This window comes from Histomonas meleagridis (genome assembly GCF_020186115.1).
Source record: "Histomonas meleagridis strain 2922-C6/04-10x chromosome Unknown contig_44, whole genome shotgun sequence".
NCBI classification, from domain to species: domain Eukaryota; phylum Parabasalia; order Tritrichomonadida; family Dientamoebidae; genus Histomonas; species Histomonas meleagridis.
The window spans coordinates 110,802-130,886 of record NW_027150887.1 but is presented as its reverse complement, the minus strand read 5'-3'; the positions used below and the strand labels follow the sequence as shown (position 1 = coordinate 130,886).

General features: G+C 29.1%; 4 protein-coding genes across 4 annotated transcripts; 3 read left to right on the top strand and 1 right to left on the bottom strand.

Moving 5' to 3' along the window:
• Positions 1-10,217: 10,217 nt before the first annotated feature.
• On the top strand, positions 10,218-11,738 carry GO595_006367 (RhoGAP domain containing protein; the record flags this gene model as incomplete). The annotated part of the gene is made up of 1 exon (XM_067919712.1): positions 10,218-11,738. One exon carries the CDS (start codon positions 10,218-10,220, stop codon positions 11,736-11,738), a length of 1,521 nt encoding a protein of 506 aa, XP_067773245.1.
• A 3,507-nt stretch (positions 11,739-15,245) lies between these two features.
• On the top strand, positions 15,246-16,520 carry GO595_006366 (uncharacterized protein; the record flags this gene model as incomplete). The annotated part of the gene is made up of 1 exon (XM_067919711.1): positions 15,246-16,520. The coding sequence occupies one exon, from the start codon at positions 15,246-15,248 to the stop codon at positions 16,518-16,520; it is 1,275 nt and encodes a 424-aa protein (XP_067773244.1).
• A 217-nt stretch (positions 16,521-16,737) lies between these two features.
• GO595_006365 (uncharacterized protein) lies at positions 16,738-17,157 on the top strand (the record flags this gene model as incomplete). Its single annotated transcript, XM_067919710.1, has 1 exon — positions 16,738-17,157. One exon carries the CDS (start codon positions 16,738-16,740, stop codon positions 17,155-17,157), a length of 420 nt encoding a protein of 139 aa, XP_067773243.1.
• Positions 17,158-17,295: 138 nt separating this feature from the next.
• On the bottom strand, positions 17,296-20,085 carry GO595_006364 (cilia- and flagella-associated protein 70; the record flags this gene model as incomplete). The annotated part of the gene is made up of 1 exon (XM_067919709.1): positions 17,296-20,085. One exon carries the CDS (start codon positions 20,083-20,085, stop codon positions 17,296-17,298), a length of 2,790 nt encoding a protein of 929 aa, XP_067773242.1.

Sequence of the window (20,085 nt, the reverse complement as noted above, 5' to 3'; positions counted from 1 at the left end):
TGTTGATGTTTCATTAGGAGAAAAAGTAAAGAAGTTAGAATAATATATATAATACGTGGAAAATATATAAATCGTATAATCATAATAAACAAATTCGGTATAAACACGTGTAAATATCGAATCAATTATAGTATTAAATACCGTATTCGAAATAAATGCTCCAAATGTTTGCGTTTGAGTAATAGTTAATGTATACGTAAATGAAAATGCTTCACTTAAAATATTTGACGTAGCAAATGTACTTGATTTGGTATATGTATTGCTTTGTGTGTATGTATTTGATTGTGAATATATATTCGATTTAGTATATGTATTATTTTGTGTGTATGTATTTGACTGTGAATATGTATTTGTTTGTGAATATGTATTCGATTTAGTATATGTATTACTTTGTGTGTATGTATTTGACTGTGAATATGTGTGCGTTGGCCATAGATATTGTTCGCATTCTCCATCTGGTGTTCCTTTGGATACACTAAGTGCTCCGAATGATGATCCGTTATATAAATCTGATGTCATTACACTTCGTGTTTGTACATTACTAAAAGCATCTGAACCGAAATTTGGCGCTTTATTACCCATAAAATAAATACAATTTAAACTACTGCAGTTTGAAAATGCATATTGTCCAATTGATATTACACCTTCGCCAATGATAACTGTTTCCAATTGTGTACATAAATAAAATGCAGAAGTTCCAATTGACATAACTGAATTTGGAATTTTAATATTTGTTAATGACGAACAAGAATAAAATGCAGAATCTGAAATTATTATTACACTTTCGCCAATGATAACTGTTTCCAATTGTGAACATTCATAAAATGCAGAAGCACCAATTGACATAACTGAATTTGGAATTGTAATATTTGTTAATGACTTACATCCATAAAATGCATAATCATTAATTGATGTAACTGAATCTGGAATTGTAAACGATGAAAGAGAAATTGCTCTTGGACAACAAATAACTGTTGCAAAATATTTGTCATAAAGAATTTCATTATCATCACTTGAATAACACCTGTTTTCTTTTGATACTATAATCATTTGAAGATTCACACATTCTCTAAAAGCGCCAGATTCAATTGAAGTAACTTGATCACCAATTTCTATTGTTTTTAATGAATTCCATCCAGAAAAATCATTAGATTTAATTTCTTCAACACCACTCTCAATTATAATAATTTCTGCTTCATCTTTATATGTATCTTTTTCTGTATATTCTGCTGAAGAAGATATTGAAAGTGTTCTGGTTCCTGTATTATATATTTCAAATGTTTGAACAAAAAAGAAAACAAATAAAAAAAGAAAAATTTTATGTTCAAACTTTTCTTGATTTCTAATATTTTGAAAAATTGTTTTTATTAAAGAAATAAAAACAAATAACAAAATATTCGAAATATTTGAAAACCTTTTAACGATTTCATAAATTAAAGAAAAACATTTCATAGAAATATTCGAATGAAATTGTTTTGAAGTTTTAATGAATGAAAATGCTGAATCATAAGAAAATGAAATTTTTTTATCCATAAAGAAAGAAAAATGTTCCATTGGTGATAAACAACTTGAAAAACTTTCAAAAATTTTGTGGTTAGCTTGTGTTAAACCATCAAAAAAATAATGTTTTTGAAAAAGTAAGATGGAATTGCTTGTTTCATGAAAAACTGGAAGACATAATACATTCCCATAAGAACTTGGAGATGGCTCAGTCTTAAATTTTTGCTTTTGTGAAAATATTTTTTTATTATTTAATATTGAATTTTCTGATTGACTTGGTAAACTGTTTAGAAGATCTATTAACGTTGGTGGGAAGGACAATATCCAAATAAACATGGGTGTAGAGTCCTGGGCAAATTAAGATATATTTCGAACGTTAATTCACCATTTTAACGTTTTTTTGTTGAAAGTTTTTTTGCTTAATTCTTCAAAATTATGCTCTACTAATGTAAGGACGAGTTCTTACCGGTATTTATATAAGAAACGTTTCAGCATAAAATATATAATGCTTGATATCTGATTATTTTAATGATTCTTTAAAAGTGAATGTGGCATTTCATAAACTCTAAGTGTATGTCAATGCCACCTGGTTGCTGTTCCTAAAATTTTGAAAAATGGAGAAGGCAAAAGGCTGGAGAATAGAACTTCGGAGATATATTTATATAATCAAAATTGTATTATACATTCAATATTTTCAATTCAGATCTTATCTACGATACAAAAAGTTACTTTTTAGCCATGTTTGAATGCTCATGAGCATCGTATACGACATGTGATATGGAAATGCGTTACCAATTTAAATACTTTATATTTTATAACAAGGTGGGTTGGCTTTGCAGACAATCAAAACAATGAACATTTTACAAAAATTTTTTATTTAACAAATTAAACAAATGTATTATTAATAAGAACAGTTCCAGAAACAAATCTTTCTTTTGCCATTTGTGCCACGAAATCACCGAGAGAATTCCGGAACTTAATTGCTTCTTCTGTTTCTTTTGGTGATGCAAATGCCACTTCAGCACTTAATGTTTCATTTGTATCCAATCCCAAATCGATATTAAATCCGTCAAATATTGGTGTAAATCTAATTACTGCAACGTCGTTAATATATCCAATGTTAGTAAAGTTACCACCAATTCTTTTTATACATTTCTTATTATCTTCTTTGCAATGTATTAACACATGGACGCTATCGAATGATTCCGGAACTTTTTCTATGATAAACCGTCTCACGTCATTGAATTTTTCGAATTTGAATTTCGGCCAATTTTCCACGAAATTTGGCTTTGAAATGTTATTAAATGTTTGAGTAAAAGCAAAACCTTTATATAAAAGCCGTTCAAAGTTTGGAGTTCCTTCAGATTTAATGATACTTTTAATACGTTTTCCAGCACCAGGTGCAAATGATATAACAGAAGTACCATTTCCATAAAAGTCTTGTGCTTCACATCCTTGTACTAAGAATTCCTTAGAGAATGGATGCGGCAAGACAACCACATAAATTAATATCATTAACATAAATAATAAACAAAACATTTTATGTTTTAATTGGATTTTTATATTTGTTATATGATGTATATTAAATGAAATATATAAAACGAAAACAAACACAACAAATAAAGGCAAAAATTCGCCAAGAATTCCAGGTGAATAACATGCAAAGCCGACAATGAATTTATACGTAAATGAGACAAAGAAAGTCATTGGTAATGTTTGTAATAATGTGATGAATATTTTGATTTGCTTTGGAATGAATTTGATGAATATCTTAGGAATAAGGCCTAAAAAGAATATTATTGATATATCAAATTTAGATGTTAATAAAAGTATTAATGACTCAATGATAATTGATGACATAAAACGTTCTTCATCTTTAATATTAGAAAACCCAAATAAAAACATCGATGAAAATCCATAAAAACATAAAAAGAAGAAATTAATTAATAAAGAATTTGCATAACTTAAAGTGTTAAACTTATATAATATTAATGCCATTATAAAATAACAAATGAAAACTAATAAAATGATAAAAATGGATTTAAACAAACTTCTTAAAATATTCAAAAATTTCATCTTAAGAATTGGTATAATTAAAAGAATTATTAATGTAAATATCATTATTTTATATGTATCTTTTTCTATAGCAATTATAAAAGGTGAAATACCAAATCCAATTACATCTTTTCCTTGTGTATTTGTTGGTTTATACTTATAAATAAAATCTGATAGTATATTTCCAACATAATCTATATCTCCAAAACGTGAAACATTATCCATTACTGTGTGATAATAAGTAGGATTACCAAAAAAGACTCCTTGTAGTCCAGATATACCAACTTTTTCGTAAACATCAATATCACTATAAGATTTCACTAGTGAAGTATGATAAATGTCAGTGAAAAGTGTACATATTATTGAGCCATATACTTTTGACATGGCTTTAACTATATTAGATGAGTTCTTTGTGTGCGTTATGAAGACGAATGGTCGAAATGTGCCTAAAGCTTCAAGATTAATGACTTCACCTTTTAAATCTAAATCATTAACAAATTTGGATGAACCATGCAAACCTAATTCTTCAGAACCACATATAAGGAAACAGATGTTATATGTGAGTGGGTCAGTGGAAGAAATAATGGTATTTATTAGTTCAAGAATTATTGCACAATTGATTCCATCATCATAAGAACCAATTGCATGAGGATGGGAGTCGATGTGGGCTGAAAAAAGTAGTGGAGGTGATGTGCAATTCCTTACAGTAACATTAATTAGAATATTGGGAAAATATGTAAGATATTCATTAACATGAGTTTGTGAGTTAAGAGCAAATTCACCATCATATATGTTGTATGAGAAAATAACTTCAGGATGATTACTCATTTTTTTTGAAATTTGTTGAAGTTCTTCGATAAAATATGATATAGAATAATTGTAATGTTTCGTGCCAATACCGCGTGACCCAGAAGCTAGAATTTTATGGTAATTGTATGCTCTTGTAGAATTAAATTGTGATTTAGGTTTGAAATTATTTAGTATTTTTCCCTCCGTTATTAAATGAATAAATGTAAAAATATTAAAAATCATCAATAAAGTTAAAAAGTATGTAATGTAGATTTTCATTTCGGAATTTATGCCGATCGTAAAATTAACGGTCATGGATCAGGGCGGCCTGGTAATGAATTATGCGGAATTCCAAATGAACCAAAGACCAATCACAAAAGAACGTATATCAAAAAATGCTATTGCTCCAAAAATGCGTAAAATTAATAATTATCCAAAAATTAAAAAAATATCTTACCAATTTAAATGGAAGTCAATTCCAGTTTATATTTATTTTCCACTATTACTTGTTTTTGCATACATTTTCTTTTACTTTGCAAAGCAAAAAAATTCTTTTTCATTTGAAAAATCAGATCCAAATGTATTCAAGTTATCTTCTTTAATTGATGAAAATTTAAAAAAAATTCCAATTGATTCACAAGTGATAACTCTTGTAATAAATTGGATACAAGAGAGTCTTCTTTTTTCTTTTTTAATTAAATTTAATGGAAGTCATTTTTCTTCATTTCTTCTATCATTTTCCATTTTATCCGATGCCCTCATAACAAGCAATTCCTTTTCATATTCAATAATCTATTTACTTTTTGAAATTTACCTACTTTGTTTACAATCATTTTTCCAACGACAAAACATTGAAAACAAATCAACTTTTTTAATGTTTATAATCACATCTTTTCTCACCTCTTTGAGGATAGAATTTATTTATTTATTTATTCCAATTATTGTTATGTTTTTTGGATGTGCATTTACACTTTATAATATAATTTTCTTGATTTGCTGTATAATAATAAGCTTTTCCATTGTAATGATATTTGATCATACAATTGGTGTTCCTCCAATTTCACTTGATTCCATCAACAAAAATAAACTTTTTTATCTGTTTGAAAATATGGATTCGAATTCAATCATAATTTTATTTTGTTTAATTCCAATTCTTTGGTGTTTTATGAGATTGGTACCAAAAAAGATTCATATATTACTATTTTCTTTAGTTTTGACTGCTTTTATGCTTTTGATTATTCCAATTTCTTCTGTTTCCGAAAGATATATAACACGAATTGTATTAATTCGTTTACTATTAACACAAACTTCAATGTTCATAATTTCCCATCAAAAACAAATAATATCATTAATATTTTCGAGTTTAGTTATTTCATTAATGTTTCTTTCATTTTTTTCTGAATTTTCGAAATTTTCTATCTACAATTTAGCAGATAAATTAATTATATTGTATCGAAAACGAATTAAATAAATTTTTGCTCTTTGTTAAAATTCAAAAGTTTTATCTTATGTTGCATGATTCATTTGTATCGGATCATAAGCATAATTTGTGATATTATTAAAAGATTTGCAAAATGAAAAATGGGATTTAATAAATTTTTATACAAATTGATCAATTTGTTCATATAAAATTGTTGCTTTTATTGCAAAAATATGTTTATGCCACATTAATTCTCTTTACTTTTTACAATAAATTGTGCAAAACAAATTGTTATCAATTAATAATTTTTGCAAATTAAAATAATTTAAAACTCTCTTTAGTTCGATTTTGATTATTAACAGTATATGCTTCATTTCCATTTCTTCTTGAAAATGAAGATCTGATGTTTATAGAAGATAATTAGAATTTTCGTTCGTACTTTTTTCACGAATTATTTTTATTATTTCTGTGTAAACTTCTTGTCGTGCAATTTGTTTTGCTGTCAAATATTGTGAAAGCATATTCCAAATTATTAAAACATATTATAAATTATTAAAACATATTTTAAATTATTCAAATGAATATATTTTGCATTAACATCAATTCCTTTATCTAAAAGTAATTTTACTATTTCTATATTATTATTTCTAACTGCTATATGAAGTGCTGTTTCAAATTATTAAAACATATTTCAAATTATTAAAACATATATAAAATTATTGAAATAAATATTTTTTGCATTAACATCAATTCCTTTTTGTTCTAAAACATATTTCACAAGTTCAATATTTTCTGATTCTAAAGCAAATAATATAATATTTTTTGGAATTTGATTCTTTCGAAGAAAACATTTAACGAGATACAAATTTCCATTTATTGCTGATTCATTTATATTATCAGCATTAACATTAATTCCTTTTTCTTCCAAAAATGCTAAAATTTCATAATTATCTTTTTTAATACAAAAACTTATCAAATCATTTGTATCTTCAGACATTTTTGGATATGATTGTATTTTTTTCTAATTTATTATCATAAAGATATTTAAAGATATCATTTAGATGAAATTCAATTGCTGTTTCATATGCACCTTCAAATGATGAATGATTTTGTTCACATAAATGAATGATTTCTTCATTCCTACCAGCAACTGCATATTTACCTGTTTTATATACATTTGCACCATTCATAAGTAGATATTTAAAACATTTAACAGAAGAAAAAAATGCTGTATAATCAATTAATGTAACATTTTCTTTATTAATAAATGAACATATTTCATAAAGTGATTGTTCAATTGTTTGATTAAAATCAAAATTACTTTGTGATGATATTTCTTGAAGTTTTTCGATTTCATCATTTCGAATTATTTGTGCAATTTCATTTGGATTATGTCCTTCTTTAATTAATTTCTTATGTAGTGCAAAATCATTTTTTGATAGTTCTTCATAATTTTTAAAAAAGTATTTTTCTATTGGATCGTTTCTATTAAACCTAAATGCCAAATGATTTTGGTTTTTGTTTTCTTCTTCTGTTTTATAATGTGCAAAATATTGTGAATTAATATTTTTAGTAATATTTTTATCAATTAAATTTTGTTCGATTAGTTGCTCGATTAAATAATATGATTCTTGTGTGTTATTTGTAGATATACGTTTGATAAAAATTGATATTAGTTTAACAATATTTTGATTAATTTCTTCTTCTTTAGTTTGAAGTGCTTTTAAAAAATTTATGTAAATATCAAATATGTGTGTTCGTGATGAAGATGCATTATATACGATGTTACTTATTATAGTATTAATTTGAATCGAATAATTCCAATATTTTTTAACGGACGGCTGAAAGTTTTCTTTTGTCAAACTGAATACGGCTTTCTCAAGCTCAATTAGGAATTTCAAGCAGGTGGATGCACCATTCAACTTTTTATCTCCTGTGCTTATGGTAGTAATATCATTATTAGACATGTGTTCAGGAAAGAACTTAACCGACTTTTTTTTACAACGTTTTTTTCTATTTTCCATCGTTTTCTCATTTCATTTGATGCCAAAAGTAATTTTTATGATAAAGTTATGCACTGCATTGTGATTACAATTAAATGTAAAACTTAATATATTTGAAATTTGAAAGCACATGAGTAATATGAAATAAAAAGAATTGATAAATGTATCTCAAGTCTGTATTTTAAAGATAATTTGCAAATTGTATTTGTGTATATATTCATTCGATAAAATTGAAGATTTCGCTAAAATACACGAATTAAAAAAAAATCATCACATAAATTCAATGATTGAGAATCGTTTTAATCAGAAAAAAATGTATCGTTTGTCCCAATATACCCTGATGTCTTTCCAATTCGCGATTTTTACGACCGTTAAAAACCGTTTCTCTCAATATGAATACTTTCTGTCTGAAAGAAAATAAATGAATAAATGTTTTATCCATAGATTGACCAAGACTCTTGGATTATATTGGGTTGCAGGTGTTCCCATGCCCAAACCATGCATTGTGCTGCTTGTAATTTGGTAAATTTTTTTTCATTGTTTTGATTGTACTCTTTTCGAAACAGATAACGTGCTGTAGCCTTCAAACACCCGAAGACCCTTCAATCTAATGGTTGAAATTCATCAGTCATACCGGGTGGTATGAAATATAATTTATTCTTCAGAGTTTCTGCCAAATCGATAATTGATTGACATTTGTGGGCTTTATATGAGTCAAGTAACAAATGTATAGGATCTTCGTCATTGAAGTGTTGCCGGAGGAACAGTAAATACTCATAAAACGTTTCCTCAGTGGTCCATCTGTTTTTTGAGTGGGTGGACATGTGAGGTGAAACATCACTAATTTGTGTTGTTTCTACAAGATCAGTCTTTCCTTTTGCTATAAAGTAAAGGGGAATTTTGGTTCCATCTGAACGTATGCTCGCCATAACAGTTATCGATGCCTTCGGTGAAGAATTTAAGTTGATCGATATTCCATCAGATCCTTTTTCTGCCCAAGTTACCATACCATTTGGAAAACACTTCCAGCATGTTTCATCCACATTGACAATTCTACTATGATCAACAGAAGTAAGAAGGGTTATGTATTGTATCGATCCAATTAGATTTTTTCTTTATCAGTCACATTTGGTCTCCTTTTAGGATGTAAAACCATAGAAGAGAGATGGTTTCTCTTCTTAAAATCTGCGATAAATTGGTGTGAAACTAGAAAATCTTTCGTTTCTTTAAAATTAGTTATATCTTGATATTTTGTTAGATATGCATTCATAGCGATTATTATGAAGTCTTCATTGGTAAATACAAAACTTGGTTGTAAAAAACAATCGACAATAAAATCCTTAATTGATTGTTCTTCTATGGCTGTAAATATCCTATGACCACTTCCATGATCATTATTCCATGGTCTCCAAGCAGGATTATGCTTTAATTTATCTTTCCAGGATCTTAGTGTGGAATCAGGAATTTTACTTGTTTGTGCAATCTTAGAAATTCTTGGGTATCCTCTTGAAATTTGAGTTATAACACATTCGAGCATTGGCCTTTTTTTGTAATTCGTGTAGTCTTTATGGGGTTTTCCTGGAAATATATTGCTGTGCATAGTGGCCACACTAGGCCGTTTACTATTTTTTGAATACTATAAACGGTCGTAAAAATCGCGAATTGGAAAGACATCAGGGTATTTCAAGAATATGTACATAAAAAACAGAAACTATTTTATTGAATATAAATTATTAATCAGGTTAAATAAGTATTAAGGTATTACGAAAATTATTATATCATTTATTTTTTCATTAAATTAATAAATAAATTAATCATAATTAATTGGAATAAATAACAAAAAGCGATTCTATGATAAAATTTCAATATTTCTATTTCTTATCAACCCAAAAATCATTTAATTTGGCTGTTTTCAAGGATGCAAAACGAAAGTTAATGTTCTATATATGTATTAATATATAAATAAGTGTTTCGGTAATTTTGTTTATTGATTTCACATAAAATTGACAGTTTTTATGCACAATTACTTTTTAGATGTAATATTTTCAAACTTTGCAATTTAAAACTATATAGAAATAAGTCTAATAACTCGACCAGAATTGATATGTTTATGCAAAAATTAATAAAATTTAAATAGAATTAAAAAATATACATATTTTACAATTTATTTAAATTGATTTTATTTCAATTATTGTTTATTTATGTTTTCATAAATTTTTTATTTCCAGGACAAAAAGTTCGTTAACAAAAGCAAACTCAATTTTTTTGTCTTTTTAAGCTGACAATTTTATTTTCATTGAATAATTGGTAACAATTCAGAAAAAATTCAATATAGAACTATGTAAACAATTGAATATATCTCCAACGTTCCAACAGGGATTTGATCCCAAATGGCTGTTTCAACAGTGACCATCCATTTCCCCTTTGCTTCAAGCAAGCACTTAAGCAAAATGAGAGTACATGTTACAAGTAATACTCTTGTTAGTGATGTTATACAAGCATCCATTAATTTTCTAGGAGAATCCTTCACTTCTGATCCAACCCTTTACGGCTTATTTTTAAAACCACACAACAAATGGCTTTTCCCGTCAATTCGTTTTTCAGAGTATAGAGATTCTTTCAAACCAGATCATTCTTCAATTATTGAATTTCGTTATAGAAATCCAAGGAAAGTCATAATAACATTTATCACATACCGTGTTAGTCTTCTTTGTGATCCAGACATGAAAATAGAAAATCTTGTTTATCGGTGCCTCCATATTCTTCGCAAGAAACACCCTGCAGCCTCTAACTGTTTATCCAATTCACTTTTTAAAGGCAGGAATAAGATCGATCAGTCTCAGAAAGCTCATACGTTATTTTCCAATGATACTGAAGAACCTAATCTTCTTTTAAAAAGAGAAATTATTCCAACTGAAAGTGGAGCTCAGAACACCATTTTTGAGGGCAATATATCCACAGCGCTAGAAATTGATAATAATCAATATGAAGTTCCCTTCTTTTTCACCAAACTTCTTGAACTTATTAATGAAAAGCGTGATCAGGTTGGCATATACAGGCGTTCTAGCACTGGTGAAGTTGTTTCATCAATTGTCTCAAAGATTGAATCAATTCGAGATCATGACGAACTTACAGAATTCCTCAAAACGCAGCAAGCGCATGATCTTGCGAGCATTGTTAAGTATTATCTTCGTCACATCACGGAGCCACTTTTCCCATCGTACCTATCGTCCGCGTTCAAAACGGCACTTCGACAAAACAAAGTTGAAACTCTTATGATTCTCAAAGTCTTAATTCATTCTTTACCTACCGCTCATTATAATCTTCTTAAAGCCCTTTCTGAGCATCTTAACTATGTATCAATGTCACCACTCAATCAGATGCCATTAAAAAATCTTGCGATATGTATTGGCCCCACATTTATCCGCACCAAAGTCCATGGCGCAGTTATCTTAGCCGAAACCACAGCGATCCAAACCATTGCGCAATTGATTTTCGAGAACTGGCGACATATCTTCTTTAATGAGCCATGTTTCTTAGATACACATCGTGGAACACTTACTACTAATTATGAAGCAAGTGATGGAAACATCATCGAAAAAGGAAAAGAAGTAAATCTGATAAAAACAGAAGCGGAAATGTGGTCGATCGAATACGAAGGACGAAATTATCTTATACCGCAAAAGATAGTGAAAGTTACGCCGAAAGTACTCGTCGGACCTTTTCGGAATTGGACAAACATAGGCTCAATGAAGATGCATTCGTTTAAATATTTGGAGCCTGATCAAAACCAATTGTTCAATGAAAAAGCAAACGAGAAAACTTTGGACTTGTTGAAGAACAAAATGAACGAGTTGGACGATATAGAAAAAAGATTAATGGAAATGTTGGAGGTAATAGATGAGGACCCTGGAAATGAGGAGAAAAGAAAAGAAATAGCACAAATTATAGAGCATTTATGTAAAATATAAAATGTCGATGTTTGTGAATAAAAACAATTTGGTATACACATAAGATTGGGAAATCAGGATCATCGTTGACGTATCGTTTGCCATTTTTCATCATCGATGATATTTTACCGTTATTTAATGATGAACCATCGATCAATGATATTGAACGTTCTACATTTTTATATCGTACATATCAAAAAGTGGATGAACAAAAACGATATAACTTTAAAATGTACGTTAATTCCTGTTAACGTTTGAGCTGGTGACATTTGTTGCATAAAAGTACATACTTTTTGAATTTAAACAGTCGATGATTTGTATTCAATACCAAAATTGAAAACAATTCAGAAGTCCAACGATCAAAAACAAACAAAAAAATTTTTTAGAATAGAAAGACTTTCAATGGTCAACTGGTAAAACCGCTGAGAAGCAAATTTCTTCAAATCTTTTTTTTTTTCATGGACTCTATATTTTTTGTTCTTAAAAGCTTAGTGGCCTTTTTGTATGCGTATCCGTTTTCCACAATGTATTTAGATATTCTTTTATCGAGTTTTTCTGTCCAATTTGGTTCTTATTCAATTTTCGTATGCATTTTCTTCTTCTTCAGTAAATCTAATAAGTACGACACTTTGAAATTAATGAAACTCTTTTAAATATAATTATTTCATAACTTCTTTAAAAATCTTGAGTGTTCGGGGGTGGGGGGGTGGGGGTGGTTTCGAATAAATTACTAACAATTTCTTTATTAAATTCTGTTTTTAATGGACTTGCGATAACCACATCAAACATTTGTAATAAGTGAGTAAAGTGACCAGGAAAAGAAATTACATCTACATTAAATAGCCAAAAAATAAGATTTGCTTCGAAATTCCAGCGCGAAGAGTGTCTCATCAACAAATAATAATAATGGCTCTTCTTTTAACTCATCAGGTAAACGAAGCCTATGTATTGAAACCTCTGAAACAAAAGTTATGGCATAATAAGTATATAATTTTTTGTCATGACACCTGTATTGTTACTTCCAAAATATACAAAATCAAAAAGTTGTGTTGGATCTTTCAATGTTTTTTTGCGTGGTAATATAATTGGTGGTTTTTGCTATTCCCCATGACCATTTACTGTAATTCCACCGGTGATTGATACATATTATACATAATCTCTCTTAAGCATTATCTCAAAATGAATAAACCATGATAAAATGGTATTTCGATCAATGTAACCTTCAAGCTATATGTAGTTCTTGACTTCTGACGATTTTTTTGATAAATTATTCCGATTACTAATAATCAAAATGATTTCAATCATTGATGTAATTTTGAAATTATAGGCCGGCCCTTAAATTTTTGATTGCCAAATCCGAAATTAATAATAATGAAATGATCAAATTTGCTTATTTTTTTGTGCCATTATTGAATTATACATACTAATTTTGCTATCAGTATCATATGTCATTCGATATGTTAGAATTACTTAATTAGTATTCTAAGTTGAGCTACAATGTAATTCGTTTGGTGGTACCACGCCCATTCGTGCCAAATTTAAATATCATTCAATTAGATAACTATCATATTGTTGCCCAAAACGGTTATGTTCAGAAAAACGTGACCGATACTCATTTTTGATATAAAGTATTGAATTTGGCTTTACCCATGGATTGGGTTTTCATTATCCCATTAAAGTGGGAAAAATTGGCATCATTATATTGATTCTCAACTCAATAGTTACAGGAAAAATATAAATTTTTCAAATGAAAATAATTTAAATATATATATATAATTACAACACACCAGATATTCATACACAACAGATTAAACAATGTGGCTTTGTCGATAACTATCTTACATTTTTGTTGATCCAATATTTAAAATGAAAAGATATCCTTTTGAAAATTCAAATTAAACTAAACTTTAGTTTTTACTTGATGTAGCATTGCGGCGATTGCAGCACTCACGAAATTCGGTCATTGATTCAAATAGTTTTTGAATATCATCTGTTGATTCCATCCAAAATTCTTGAGGAGATGAAGTTGTAGAGAAAGTAATTCTTACTAAAAAGTGGTCCTTTTCATCAACTTCATATGATTTTATCATATTTCCGCGACATTCAAAAACTGTTCCTTCAAAATTACCTTTAATAGTCATTCTTTTACGGTAAAAATCAAGGTTGAGAGTCCTTTTGACATTTCCGACAATGAATTGCTTCTGTGTTATCTCAAAAGTGATTAAATGAGATCCAAGTTTATCAGTTGGCCTTTCGTAAAGATCCAAATTTTGCGATGCAATTTTAGATCCTTCCAGTGCCTTTTCAGCATTAAAAGCATCTGGAAAAGGAACAAAAGGACAGGTTTTCATCATAGACATCACCAAAGTAACCCATTTTGGCAATAAAAATTGAATAAAAATAATTTGTCATCTTTGTTTATTATCAAATATTTCCTACAACTTCTATCGTATTTGTATTTCTAACAATCCCTATAAAAAGATAGAAAAATATATATAAATATTGCAATATTGATTTATAATCATAAAAATAATTCATCAAATTAATGAAAAAAATCAAGGCATGAAGTATCTTTCATTTTTTTTTATATGTGATTGAATGAATTAAGTTACTCCTTTGAGTTGCTTACTTCGATCTCTGAGAAAGCAAAAAACGAAACAAATGAAATTACCCAAAGAATCAAAAAGATAAAGAAGGTTTCAAAAGAATTTTGTCCGTATGAAAAGCAGTAAGTCATTTTTTGATAATCAGAAGCGTAATCTTGATTGTATCCTTGTGTAACTGAATCATTATTGAAAAGGACATAACGTTGAATTTTCAGATTATTAATTTGTTGATGTTCAATAGATGTTGCAATCAAAGCAACGCCGTTTAGAATAAAACTAATGAATGTTGAAACAATATATACTGAAAAAAAATAGTCTTCATAATGAATTTGGAGATTAAATAATGATTTAAACCCAAACGAAGCAGAAACCAATGAAGATATTATTATCAAAAGGCCTAAAATTAAATTTCCAGCACCATTAGCATTTAAAAAAATTTTTTGAGAAACAAGAACAATCCAGTAAATTGTGTAAGCAGTAACTCCAACTGGAAGTAAAAGCAATATCATCCAAATAAATCTTCTAATATAATGTACATTCAAAGTTCTGATTTCCATGTGAAAAGATCACAGATAACATTAAACGTTCTTTTCATAAAAAAGAAAAAAAAAAAAAAAACTTTTGGAAATCACAGTATACTAAACAAAACAGCTACCACGACAATTGATTCTAAAAATATTTCTTATTATATATTTTTGCGAATTTGAAATTTCTTTGATTTTTTTAATTAATCACATTAAAGTTAGGAAACTTAAAGAATAGAATAAAATGAATAAACTTAAGGTCAACATTATTATATATAGGGATATTAAATTATTTCGGAGAAAAAGTATCATGTTTTGATACCCAATTGCCACCAGAATTTTGACAGTTGTTTATATTCAAAAATACCACTTTTTGTCAGACCATAAAAGAATTCAAAATGTCCAACGAGGACTTTGAGATCTTCGACTCTTCACTCAACGTGCATTACGAAGGAAAACACCTTACTTTCAAGTGCCCTGTAAAAATTTCAGAAGAAACAAAAAATGGAATTCGAAAAATTCAAAACAATATAAATAGTGTAATTATTGCTCCAAAACTCAAGGCTAACAAAGAATGGCAACTTAGAGGTGGAAACTCCCAACAACGTCTTGAAGTTTTAAAATATATTTTAAGTCATACACTAAATAGAGATGGCAAACCTTTATTCGACCCAAGCAAAGTATATCCATTTCCTATTAAATACCTAAAATATATGAATTATGGAATTACAAGTAGCACTGTTCCGGATGATTTATCGAAACCAGAATTTGCAGACTTAAATATTGATAAATGGAGCAAAATTCAAAAGCAACCAACACCAGACCTAAGCCAATACACACTTCCTCTGGTTTTAGATTTTATGTATTCCACTATTATTATCTCATTATTTGGAAACGAAGAAGATCTCGATCAATTCGAAGAACTAAAGCGAGAACAAGAAGTAGACAAGAAAATAATCATTGAGCTAAACATTCCTATCCGCGTTCCAGTTGTCATCAAGCGCATTCCCGGATACAAATATGAATTTACATTTGCTGACTATTGTCAACACAAAGCCCAAGAAATTTGTGATCAAATTACAAAGCTAATAATACCTACAGTTAACAAATACACCACATTAGTTACCGTATATTCAAATGTTGATCAAGCCGAGAAAAAAGCCATTGAAAAGCTGACAACATCACTTAAAGATGTAGATGTGGTTGTTGTTCAAGACGAGACCACAATCGAAGAAGATCTTGCTAAATCTTATGTGCTTTTTATTTCACATGACATGTCGGAGGAAGTCAAAAGTGAAATTCAAAAAATTTCAAAGGATTACTTCGAAAATATTCGTCTTTTACAATGCTCGAGATGCCAATGTTTCTACTCACCAACGCAAACTGGCGAGGAATGTATAACAGGAAGGCATAAAGGACACCAAATTCCATTTGATAATGGTGAAATGGAAATGTTCGATGTTAACGAAGAAACAGGTGAACCAGAAACATATATCAATATGTCATGTTGTGGAGAGGTTCTTAAGGATTGTAGTGATCCTGAAATGTGTTGCGAAACGGTAAATAATGGAAAACATATCGAATCTCCAAACCCAGAAATTAAATCTGAAATGATATTCCTGGACAAGATCCCTGATGTTTCGTCATCAATCAATGACGAACCAAATAACTAAACACAACAAAATTATTTTTTTTAACAAGAACAAATTCAAAATTAACGTTAATTTCTTGTCTTAAAATTGAATGTGAATAGCTGTTGAGAAAAAGTTTATTGCCTCAAAAACTTCAATGACCGGGATCCACTTTTTGGGGCGAATTTTTTTCCCCGTTTTGAATTTTGATATAAAAAAAGTCGGTTTCAATCGTTTTGTATATTGACGGTTTTCCAAAATGTTTTTCTTGTCTTTCGCAATTCTTACTTTGTCATTATCAAATTCGAAGGAAAAGGATGAAATATCGGTAAAGAAAGAAAAGATCAAAAAGAGAGAACTTCTTGAAGAAATTTATAAAAAAGAATCAAAAGACGATAAAGATAAAGAAGATGAAAAATCACATAAAAGCGACGACGACGACGACAAAGAAGGATTTACTGGTTTTATGAAGTCAACACCTGGAGTAATTATGATAATTATTGCTGCTTTATTAATCTTGTTTGGCATCGGAATAACAATCTATTGCTTGTTCCGAAAGAACATAATATCTTTTCAGTCTTGTCATTGTTGCAAAAAGAAAGTTGATTCAATGGATCAATATGGGCAAGTTATTTTGGATGACTCTGATGATCAAGAATTTATCCTTCAACCACTCTAAAGCTTATTCACTAAATCAAACCATAGTATGTAAATTTTGATTTTAAATTCAAATCAATTTGCATTTCCATTTCATAAAGTGAAGTTGATTAATTCCTCAAAAATTTCATATTTCGTATATATATAAACAATTTACTCATTAATTGATTTTTTCTTCCAATGATTTATGACAATCGTTTTCAATGATTTCCTTTAATTCATTTATACAATCATTTGTTGTCTCATTCAATTCCAATTTTTCATATTTTTCTACAATTTCACCGATTAGCATAAAATCTCTTAGCTTTAGTCTTGTTGCCAAACACACTGCTTGTTGGCCCTCTACAAATCTCTTTTCCAAAGCGCACACTAAAGCGATGTAACCCCAAGTGATTGGCTCCCATTTATCCAATATGTTTGCTTGTGTAAACGAAGCCTCTGCCTCATTTAGGTCATTATTTCTTAGACAACAAATTCCTAAGCATATCCACGCGATTGATATTTCCATATTTTGGACAACATACATTAATAAGTTATATGCCTTCTCATAATATTCTTTCTTAATGTATATGATACTTAACATTAGACATACTTCTGGATCAGGCTTATTCGAAACAGCTAAAATTTGTTCGAAATTTGTTTGCGCTTTATTATAATCAGTTGACTCATAATAAAATTTCCCAATTGTTTTCATGATATTAATATCTTCGCAATCAATTTCAAGTGCTTCTTTTAAGTATTCTTGTGAGCGTTGATATTCTTTATTAAGTTGTGTAAGTTTCGCTAATAGTATTAATAATTCTTTGGAGCGTTGGTTTTGTAATTGTTCTTTAACTAACATTATCTCCGATAAATATGTGTCATTAACTGATAATAAATTACGAGCAGCAATTAAATATGGTGACGTAGAGAGTTGTGATGATAAATGTGATACTTTAGCTAAGTATTCATCACTTTTGGTGGACTCAATTAATTGATATAAAATGGATAAACAAACTATGATGGTTGGATCATTTGGATCTCGTTCTAATAACATATTAAGTAAAACAATGCAATCTTCTTTGTTATCATTCTTGGCTAAATTTGCACAAAAACCTAAAATAGAGGGTGGAAAGTTATAATTAATAGAAATGGACTTAGCAAAATAGTCTAATGATTTGGGTGAATGAATACTATTATAATATAATGCTACTTCAAATGCCCATTGTGAATTAAGTGGCTCTAATTCACATCGGCGAAGATATAATGATTCAATATCATATAACGAAAAATAAAAACTGGATTCAATTCGTTTCGTAATATGATATACATCAATAGCAGGAGGAAGAGGTAAAGGTCTGGGATACGTTAAGTGGAACCTATCGTTGACGGTTTTGTTGAGGTTTACAATTAAAAATGATCGGAGTTCGGATAGAAAAGCATCAGTAATCTTGAAGTCTGTGTCGCTTTTGGAATGATATACTTGTTTGACTATTTCAACTATGGAAGGTTTGAGTTCTTCTTTAATAACTGTTCGTAATGAATCGAAATTTGATCCTTCATTATGAGCAATTGTAAGTCTTTCAATGGCTCTTTTGATTTGATGACAAAATTCTTCAGTAGCATTAGCAAGTCGATCTTTATGAAATTTTGGTAAAGGTTTAATGATTTCTTCAGGCGTTTTAGTTGATGCTGGCGTAGCAGGTCTAGGAATTAATGGCTTTGAAAATGTAATTTCAAGTTTAACTTGAGTTGTAGATTCTTCAAAATAATCTGTATTAGGATCAAAGTTAAGAATTGATTGTAACTGTGCTAAAATCTTTTTGTCTTTAGCTGTTAGAGCTTTTGGTTTTTTGTTGCTAGTAATGTTATTCGAAGAACTACTTGGAAAGATATTACTTTTGCTTTTGGTAGCTGAGGTGCCCCTACGAAGCGACACTTTTTTCCTGGAATCCGTTTGTTCTGGCGGGAAACCGTTTGGTGTAAATGAGGGTGCCTCGAAATTATGTTCTTCAAATTGTTTGTCTCTCAGAAGTGGAATTGTTAATGGGAAATGTGATCTTCCTGGCTTAATAAAATTAGAAATTGGTACTTCAGCAACGCCAAAAAGTGCTCCATATTGTTCTTGTTGGATACCAAGTGGTTGAAGAAGAGCATTTATTTCAGGTCTCAAGTAAAATTTAAGCGTTTGTTCTTCTTCAGCTTCTTTTTTAACCTTTTCTACTCCTTCAGAAGAAACAAAAATTTTTTGTATGGAATTAAATTGAATTGATGCATCAGATGCATCCGGTGTATTCGATACAAACCTCCCATTTTCCCAAACTAATACTTGGCCATCAGGAAATTGGGTTGCAAGAGAATATGTGAAAATATGAGTTGCATAATTATTCGGTTGAGTTGTACTATTTATAATTGCCAGAGGAGGCATATTTATTGATGATATGTTAAATGTTGTTATCATCGAGTTATCACATTCTTCTTGTGTAAAAAGTGGTGTCAGCCATGTACATTCTATGTTTAGCTTAATTCCTTCTGGAGATAAAACGTTTTGACCTTCTGGTAATAATTTCCCCTCTATTGATGATGAATATGAATTATTAAAAATGAGTTCATCAAAGTTAAAAATAAAATTTGCAATTTGTGTTTGCTTCCTCATATCATAAGAGCAAATGTACAAAAAGAATTCGAGTGGATTGGATAAGAGACAATTGATTGTTTGAGGATAAATTGATATTTGATATGTTTCCGAAAAATCAAATTTTACTTTCTCATTTGGTTTGAATAATGGAGAAAGTGAATCTGATAAATGTGTTGGAAATAGAATTGATGCTGCTAAAAATTGTTGAGTGCCAAGTTCTGTAAGAAATTTTAAACCTTCGACAAAATTGATTGTCACCCTTAAATCAACTGTTTTTTGTTCAATGATAAGTGGAGATATCTCAGAGGTTGAACCAGAAGGAGATTGAATCAT